At 43.5% G+C, this 10,020-nt stretch overlaps 1 protein-coding gene across 1 annotated transcript in view; it reads left to right on the top strand.

Annotated features, from left to right (window-relative positions):
• The first annotated feature begins 372 nt into the window (after nt 1-372).
• Nucleotides 373-10,020, top strand: part of LOC149184050 (uncharacterized) — a 144,157-nt gene continuing 134,509 nt past the window's right edge. The window contains exons 1-3 of the mRNA XM_089417379.1: nt 373-792; nt 907-950; nt 1,118-1,198. Of these exons, the coding sequence (XP_089273505.1) occupies nt 579-792; nt 907-950; nt 1,118-1,198 (339 nt within the window). The 5' untranslated portion in view covers nt 373-578. The remainder of the gene's footprint in view (nt 793-906; nt 951-1,117; nt 1,199-10,020) is intronic.

Here is a 10,020-nt window from a genome sequence, read left to right as displayed (position 1 = left end):
AATCTTTCCATCACCATTATAGCATCACAAATATACCAAAAAATAATATCTTACTTGACCTGATAATTAATTAATTAATTAAAAAATAAATATTCTAATAATAAAATAAAGCTATCATTTTTTCAATTAAAAAATATCCCTTATATTTTGTGTGCTGGTAAAAGTTCGACCAACCCAACTTATTTTAATAAATTCTCAATATTTTTATTGAGAACTTGTTAAGAACTTGCTACAACATTTTTGCCGTGGAAGAAAGAAATTAAATTGATGTAATTGTCAGCGTAATCGTAGTTTGCTACCACAAAGTCATTCCCGTAATGAAAATAAATTAAATTGATGTAATGGTCAACTTACTCCCTTGTCATTTGCTAGGAAAATATTTATCAATTTTTTCAGTCCCGGATGAAGAAAAAAAGCTTACTCCCGTGTCATTTCCTCCCACACAAAGAGAGTCAATCTGCACATATCATTGGAAAGAAAAACTGGCCATAAATGTACCAGTAAATACTTGCATCTAAGCATAAAGTGCCACAGCACCAACATTTCATCCGGATCCAAAGGCTTCAGTCAGCAACAACATGGACATACTGGTGAATACTGTTGGTGTTGGTGTTCTGCATAAACACCACCAACGTCCAATTTCTCCCTTCGGTTCATTCCTCAATTGTACACCGCGCAGAATCTCAGTTACCTGTGCATCAACTGCTGTAACGAAAACTACAACAGCTGCTCCTCATCCTCCAACTTTAAAGCACAAACGCCCACAAAATGTAGAGGGGGACTTATACGTCAGTAAGTATTCCCATACACTAAATTAGCTCTACCTTTCCAAATTTAGCATCAAATCTCTATATAGTTTAAATTCCATAAAATAACCTCTGGCTACTGATGCTCCATAATATGCAGACCACACATGCATAGACTGCGATGTATGCCGGTGGATGGCTCCTGTAAGTGAATTGTTTTTTAATTTATCTATAAGAAATGTAAATGTAGTTTAAATTTTGATGTTTTTGTATGTCTAGGGAGTTGATGTTTCAATAATTGAGCTAATGTGTCTATCAATGTTTTGATTTTTTATAGGGATTCGAGACTGAATCAATGATCCCCTGTGCAGGAAACTTTCAGCAGAGTCGATGGGCAGTCGGCAGTGTATAAACAACCAGACTCTGCAGAAGAAAGAACAGCTGCTCTCCAGGTTTGTTACAGTAGAAGTTTCACGTTTTTGGTACATGTTCTCGATGTGAATGTTTGAACCTTCTGGTCCTTTTTTGGGGTTACAGAGGCTACATAGATTGGAGTCACATACCGTTTTAATTATTTAGCTGCCCGCTTTGCTAATATTTAGTTTGCAGAGGTTTTTGATGGACATTTTACTTTGTAGGACTTTAGGTTTGTTCCCTTTCGAGCACTGAAGGTCTTGTCCTTTTCTAGAAGGTGCAAAAAGCTCTTACCCAAACCCATGTAAGGTCAGGAATGAAAGGCTAATCCAGAAAATTCCTCGCCAAACAAGTTAGGTTTTGGTTAACCCAATAACGCTTGGTCGACCTTCTCAAGGGTTGGTCTTGTTCCTTTTCAGAGGCAATAAGGTTTTGCTCGTTATTTTTCACTTTTTTAAAAATTTAGAAGAATTGGTAAGTAGCCAGATTACTGGACAAGGTTTAAGTTTAAATGTAGTTGGCAGACACTATAACCCCTAGGCTAGTGTCAACAGCCCACAAGCCCGCACATAGCATGTAACTTATAGCTTAGCAAGGGCCAAGACATCTAAAGACGCACTTGCAAGAGGGTCCCACTCATGCAGGTTGTCTACCCTTCTAACATTTTCATAACAGGCCGAAGTCTCACCCTTTATTAGAAAGTTATGAAAGTTCTTACCTAAGCCTAGATAAGGTATTGACTAAAGGGTGAAACCTTCCATGTCCTTGTTGATCCAATAATCATGTTAACCCAATAAGGTGTTGGTTAATCCTTTGAAGGGGTGGTCATGTTCCTTTCTAGGGGTAGTAAAAGATCTTTCCCTTTCTTGAAAGATCATGAAAGAACTAACTAGAGCTCAAGGCGGGTCTTGATTGAAAGCCTTGTTGCACGACTTTTATAAGACCCACGAGTACTTGTGTGTCTTGACGAGTTCTATAGCGAGATGGGTCACTCGCATAGAACCCACACTTTCTACACATACTCGCCAAAACCTGTATAGAACCCACATACTTGTATGAAACTCGTGAGACCCACATATGACCTGCATCTGACCCATGGAGACCCTCATAATTCAATTTTTTATATTTTTTTGTATTTTTTTTTGGAGATAATGTGGAGGGAAAGGGAAAATGGAGGGAAGAAAATGCTTTATAAGCACCTCCCTCCCTCCCATTTGTCATTCACTTGTCATTTGAGTGTTCGACTCATTTCTATGAATGTTGAGTGACTCCATTGCACAGTGAAGGAGCTTTTGCAAGAGGCTAAAGGAGGCTTCTTCAGATCAGACCCAACTTCATCACAACCGGCTAGGCTTCATGAACAGCTTGTTTGCTTGTTTGATTTTTTGCTTTTGTTTTCATGTAATTTTGTTTTTGGTCTCAAATTTTTTTTTCTTTTGTTTTTTTTTAAATTTAGTTTCTTTTCATGTAAATTTTTTTAGTTGTTTCAATTATTTTTTTGGCTAGGGCCAAGTTCTCATCCACACACAGGTCTTGTGCATGGCTGAGAAACTCAATATGGGCCAAAAAAGATAAAAACTTTAAATTGAAACAAACACTTATTTGTTTTTAAAATTTGAAACAAAAAAAAGTTTACATTTAAATTCTTGAATTTAGATTCCAGGATATCAATTGAATTTAAAAAATTATGTTTTTTCTTCTAGATTCCATCACCATGCCACCAAAGGGTAGTAGAAAGTCTCATGATCCGGCATGGGCACATGGTCAATGGCTCATTGCTGGTAATGACCACCATGTCAAGTGCAATTATTGCAATGCCACAATGCATGTGGACATTGTGAAAATTTCAGAACTGAAATCCTATTGTGGCAACTGGAATTAATTCTTCCAATTGTTAATTAATTTAACAATTTATTTGCTACAACAAATACCGAATTAATCACACTGCAACCTTCACAAATAAAAATGTGGAAATAAATAACACTGGTAATTGAGAAAATACTAGCACACACACATAAAAATGACACCGTTATTTTTGGACAAAAGTCTCTAGAAAAAACCAACTTGGGAAAACCGGTGCAGCAGATGAGGATTTTATTATTATGTAGCATTGAATTATGAGTACAATCTATGGATGCCCAAATGGCAATCCAAACAACAAGAAAATATGGCTAAAATTATTTAAGGGAATTTCCCTTCTTCCACAAGCAACCCTAGCACAACTTCCCTTTAGAAAATTCGTCCCCCTGGACTCTTTACGTCAGCCTCTGCACAGTGCTTACACAGACCCTTGGACGCCTAAGCCTGAAACTGTCTCTGATGAAGTCGTTATGCTTGTTTCTGCTGAGGAAATTGATTCTTCGATCCTCTAGAAGAATTTCCTAGCCTCTGGAAGCTGAATTGATTATTCCTCTAGCGAAATCGAATTGTTTTTTGAGCAACTGCGCAGTCCTTTGCGCTGCCTCACTGGGAATAACTCAACCCTTCTTGTTGCTACCTCTCCGGATTTGGAAAACTTCCTCAGGATCATTGTCTCTGCCCCTCACTGTCTCTGCTTCCTCACAGAAGCTCGAACTCTTTGGCAATTGGCTGCGGCTACACTAAAAAATTGAATTCTCCAAGTGACTCTGGTGTATTCTCCATCACCACATTGACCTCCTTTTATAATCCTTTGTTGGAACACCAACGACCAAGATTAAAACTTAATCAATGGCTAGGATCATCTCTGGATTGATCTGTGTGAGTTTCTAGATGATTCTCACATTGACTTAATTAATACTAATTAATCAACCATATTCCTTAAGTTTAGACTTAGTAAATATTTAAAAACTGGTTAATAATCTAATTATGTCATTTCTAGGTGGAATTTCTAGAAATGATTTCTGGGTTTTGGAGATCTCATGTATTCTAGCCTCTCCACCAAATTTCGTGGCTAGAACACATCCAATGCTACAAAAACTAACACTCCCTCTTAGCGAGGAATGTGTTCTAGTGCTGCACTCCCTACCACAACACCTTGTCTCTGCATCATCTCCTGTCACGCTGCTGATGTCTGGCCATACTGCCCACCAACCACTCCGCAAATCTGATATACGCTGTATCTTTGTTGCTACTGACACTGCCATACTGCTGCCAACACTGCATCTGCATTACAACTCCCTCTCATCTGTTGCTACTACAACTGAAAAGCATCCAAAATACTGAATCAATTGTGTTCAGTATGATGCATCTGTGTCCTGAGTCTCACACTGCTACTAGCATCTGCACTGTCACTGAACGGTCTACGCTGCTGCTGACGTTGCATTGTGTCAACTGCATTGTTGCCAACTCTACACTGTGCTCCTCAGCATCTGACTGCTACTAGTCTGCAACTGTCACTCTGGTATTGACTGCATCAACCGCCATTGATCCATCCTACTACTGAATACTATGGGCCCTTGTAGCAAGGTATTGATCCATGAGGTGGACTTCTCAAGTGTTGATTTGGGGTAGCATCGTATGTGCTCTAGCCACGAAAATTGGTGGAGAGGCTAAGGTACATGAGATCTCCAATACCCAGAAAGGGTTTGGGTAGATTCTAAACAATTTGGGAGATATTGAAATAATTAATTTTTTTAATGGAGTCCCTAAGTCTAAACTTAGGGAAAATAAAATATTAATGAGAATTAATATAAAATTGTGTTATAAGGGTCCAAAAGTCATGGATCAAGCCAGATCTAGTCTTAGCCGTTGATTAGGGACTTAATCTCGACCATTGATTTGTCAACAAGAAAAGTATAACAAGAGGCTTGAGGGTCACTTGGAGAACACATCAAGTTGATCAAGATTTCGACTTTCTAGGGTTGAGTTTGCTGAGGAAGTCGAGAGAGTGATCAAAGTTATAGCTGAGGGGTAGTGAATACAGAAGTAGAGAGACAGAGATAGCACTAGGAGGGTCAATGTAGTAGCTGGAGTGAGGGATGAAAAACCAGCAAGGGGTTCACGCAGAGGTAGCCAGGAGCTGCGCAGTGCCTTAGAGGGTCAGCGTGGATGACACAGAGGGCCAGAGGGCTGATGCAGGCCAAGCCAGAGTGACGCTGGGCAAATGCTGGTCTAGAAAGGGCTGACACTGTCCCTAGAGGCTGAATCTGGGGTTTTGTGGGGCAGATTGGACTTGTGAAGCTATTGGAGTGTTCATCCGGGGCTTCAACCAGAATATCTTCCGAGTAGAGAGGTACTTCTGCCGAGATTATTCTCTGTTGGGTGAGTTGGTTTTGGCACCCAGATTGTATTCAAAAACTGCATAATAATAAAACCCTCAGATAGCTGCACCGGTTTTCCCGCATTGGGTTTTTTTGTGGACATTGGTACAAAAACAACGGTGTCACTTGTGTGCTTGTTTTGTTTCCTTCAGTTGATGATCTGTACTGTGTTGAGCATGTACTTGTATTTATTTCGAGTATTTACATGGTAAATAACTTGTTAATTAACAGAACAAGTAGGTAGGAACAAATCAATAAAGTACATGAAGGGTTTCTAACAGTTAGACTTAGAAATTCCAACATGGTGTTAGAGCGTGGTTGCAGATCACAGGAGAACTGAGGACATCAGCCGAGCAGAGCAGCAGTAGCAGAAAATAGATGTCCCAAGTGATAGAAGTTGTTCTTAGTAGAGTAGCAGCAAGGAAGGGGTGACGTAGTGCCTGCATCATCAAGATTGAGCCAGGAAGAGGTCAGCGCAGAGACTGAGGAGGGCAGAAAAGGCTCACGTAGAGACCGGGAGGGTTGATGCAGTTGGCTAGGGGAGCATTTCAGCCAATGCCTGATTGCGTAGAGCCTAAGAGCTCTAACCTTCAGTTTGCTGGGGTTTAGGAGGTTGTGGGTAAGTTGCAAAGTGGAGCTGGTGGGGTACTGTAGTCAGAATAGTACCTAACAGGGCAAGGCCAAGGAGGAGGGAGTTGCTACTGAGGATTTCTAGCTGAGAAATCCGGATCAGTGGTGCAACTGCACTAACGATCAGAGTGGGGGCATCTCGACATTGGCAGAAGGGTTTCCAGGAGGGAAATCAAGGCTCAGAGGGAGTCACACCAAGAACTTCCAGGAGGGAAGTAGAGGAGCAATGAGATGGCAGTGAACGGGGTAAGAGACCAGGACAGACTGGACGGAGCCTCAAACTTCGTAGTCTGGAAGGCCAGAATCTTATCCGTTCTAGACAGGAATCATGTCAAGCACTTCGCCTTGAGGACGATAGCAATCCCAGTTGACCCAGCTGATAACGACAAGTACGAGGAGGCAATGGCGAGGGCCAAGAGCATCATTCTTGATGGGGTCAAGGACCATGTAGTACCACATATTGCCAAAAAGGACACGGCAAATGAGATGTGGGAGGCCCTAAAGAAATTGTACCAACATACTTCTGTGCAGAGAAGGATGTTACTAGAAAATTAGTTGCGGTCATACCAGATGCAGAAGGGAGAACAGATCGACCCATTCCTTGGTCGATTGAAGGAGATCTGGGATCAGCTGACTTCCATAGGGGCCACGCCAGATCAAGAATTGGTGGTGAGAACAACCCTGAATGCAGTCTCAAAATACTGTGAGGTGTTTTCCTAGAGCATACTGGACAGGGCGGCCCTTCCAGATTGGGAGGAAATGTGGGCTGCTCTTCGCCAAGAAGAGATCAGAGGGCTGAGCAAGGCGGGAAGCAGCGACAAGGGGATCAGAATCAAGAAGGAGAAAGAGGTGGATGCTGCCCTAGCATTTGAGGGAAAGCAGGAGAAACAGAAGAAGAAGGACCTCTCCTAGGTCAAATGCTTTCACTGTGGGGAGCTGGGTCATTATGTGACCTAGTGTCCAAGGAAGAAAAGTAAGGGAAAGGCTTCCGAGACCAAGGCTACGCCAGCAAGGGCAAAGAAGGAAGTGGAGATGGACGATGACTGTGCCATGAGTGCACACACACCACTTGAGCAAAAGTGGGGAGACATTGAGCTGTAGGAAGACGAACTACAGGTGATGAGGGACATGATATTTGAGGTACCCAGCCTCTTGGATTAGACCTTGCTACGGGAGCCTTGAAGAGGAGTAGTAGTACTGGCGAATGTCAGTAGAGACGGATGCAAATGGAGCGACAGAGGGAGCTACAGTGCATGATTCCCAGGACAACGTGAGGTAGCAGTGCGAGAAGCACGAGAGTGTTGCACCAGTGCAAGATGGCACAAAGGGGTGTGCAATGGTGCGAGATGCATGTAATCATTGCAGCAACGTAGAGATCAGAGAGGGAGCACTTGTCAGCAACAGAGGGAGCTTCAACATCATGGGTGTCTCTAGCTTGACGGAGATGTCAGAGTTGGGAGATCAGTTACTTACTTCTCAGTAACTAGGTTGCAGTGCAGCAGTTAGCAGTGACAGTGTTATGGGCAGCATGATGCAACAGGATGAGAGGGAGTTGCAGTACGGATGCAGCAGTGGCAGGGCCATGGGTAGCAGGACAGGATGCAACAGTGCAAATGATGGGCAACAGGCCTAGCATCAACACAGGGACCGATGTCGGATAATCAGGGTGATACTCAGTGAGGGGTATTGCTAGAAGCACAGTCCTTGCTAAGAGGGAGTATTGATTTGGGGTAGCATCGGATGTGCTCTAGCCATGAAAATTGGTGGAGATGCTAAGGCACATGAGATCTCCAATACTCAGAAAGGGTTTGGGCAGATTCTAAACAATTTGGGAGATATTAAAATAATTAATATTTTTAATGGAGTCCCTAAGTCTAAACTTAGGGAAAATAAAATATTAATGAGAATTAATATAAAACTATGTCAGAAGGGTCCAAAAGTCATGGATCAAGCCAGATCTAATCTTAGTCGTTGATTAGAGACTTAATCTCGGCCGTTGATTTGGCAAGGAGAAAAGTATAAGAGGAGGCTTGAGGGTCACTTGGAGAACACACCGAGTTGATCAAGATTTCAACTTTCTGGGGCTGGGTTTGTTAAGGAAGTTGAGAGAGTGATTAGAGTTGCAGTTGAGGGGCAGTGATTATAAAAGCAGAGAGGCAGAGATAGCACTAGGAGGATCAACGTAGTAGTCGGAGTGAGGGACGCAGAACCAGCAACGGGTTCACGCAGACCCAGCCAGGGCTCACGCAGAGCCAGCCAGGAGCTGCGTAGTGCCTCAAAGAGCCAACGTGGGTGAGCAGAGGGCCAGAGGGCTGATGCAGTGCCTCCAGAGGTTGACGCAGGCCAAGCCAGAGTGACGCTGGGCTAGAAAGGGTTGACGCTGTCCCTAGAGGCTGACACTGGGGTTTCATGGGGCAGATTTGAGCTGTGAAGCTGCCGGAGTGTTCATCCGGGGTTTCAGCCATAATATCTGTTTCCGAGTGGAGAGGTACTACTGCCGAGATTATTCTCAGTTGGGTGAGCTGGTTTTGGCACCCAGATTGTATTCAGAAACTGCATAATAATAAAACCCTCAGATAGCTGCACCGGTTTTCCCACATTGGGTTTTTCCGGGCACATTGGTCCAAAAACAACGGTGTCACTTGTGTGCTTGTTTTGTTTCCTTCAGTTGATGATCTGTAATGTGTTGAGCATGTACTTGTATTTATTTCCATTATTTACATGGTAAATAACTTGTTAATTAACATAACAAGTAGGTAGGAATAAATCAGTAAAGTAGATGAAGGGTTTCTAACAATTAGACCTAGAAATTCCAACATCAAGGATCTTGCCCAACTATAGCACTCTAGGGCTACAACACCAAGTCACCCCACCTCACTCCTCGAGGTATATCGACAAACATAGTGAAGTCTTCCTCCAGCTTGAGGACAACTTGTTGATCTCTGCAGACGTTGTTCGTTAGTCCTGCTTCTCCTCCTTGTCCTTCTTCCTGAGAGGACACTGGGTACTGTAATGACCAAGCTCACCACATCTGAAGCATTTGACCTTTGACATGTCCTTTTTCTTCTTCTGCTCCCCTTGTCCCTGACTAGGAATCTTTGATGCGAGGGCCACATTCTCCTCCTCCTTCACCACCTTCAATTCGCTGTTGCTGCTGCTGTTGCCACTGATAGAGCTCTTCAATAGAGCTCGTCTCAACTCCTCATACTACAAATCGGCCCACATTCTATCCCAGTCTGGTAGCCTATCTCTGCCCAATATGCTTTGGACAAAGCCCTGCCACTCCTTTAAGACATTGTTGAGTGCCAATCACACTAGCTCCGTGGGTTGGGGCGCTGCCCCAACAATTAACAACTGGTCTTAGACCTCCTGAATCCCGGTAAGGAAGGGGTCTATGATTTCCCCTTTTTGCATCCGGAGGAGTCTCAGCTTCTCCTCTAGGTACATCTTCCGTTGCTTGGAAGTACCCTGGTACAATGTGGAGAGAGCATCCCACATCATTCCCAGAATCCTGGCTCCTGGTTTACCCTAGGGTTTACTACCTTCCCGACGAACATTCTCGAGCTGGTTTACCGTTCCTACTTGCTGTCGGTTCCCTGGTCGGCAGTTTTGGGCTTCACTATATTGTCAGGTTACTATGGTAGAGGAGGACCTCGTGGACTACGAGGAGGACCCCATGCTAGATCAAGATATTTGGGCATATAATAACCGACCAGCCATGGAACCCTGGGGCAGAGAACAAGCATCAGCGACAATTGCCTCTAACATACAACCCCACCCGCCGCGCTCAGGGAAGAAGAATCATACGGATGTCAACCTGGCGGACCTTCCGGTTCTTGAATGCCCGCCTCTCTCGCCGGCCATGCTCCATCTTCTGGGTTCCTGCCTGCAGACTTCTCCATCTTTCGACTCACCTCTCCAGACCGCTGCTCAGCTTACCCTGCCGTCGCACTCGCCTCCCATTCAACCCTCGAACCCATCATCCATTT

This window comes from Pinus tabuliformis, chromosome 3_2 (genome assembly GCF_031772625.1).
Source record: "Pinus tabuliformis cultivar Carrire ecotype Pingquan chromosome 3_2, CPIR1, whole genome shotgun sequence".
NCBI classification, from domain to species: Eukaryota; Viridiplantae; Streptophyta; class Pinopsida; order Pinales; family Pinaceae; genus Pinus; species Pinus tabuliformis.
The sequence above is the reverse complement of the archived record's forward strand: the minus strand, read 5'-3'. Positions and strand labels throughout refer to the sequence as shown.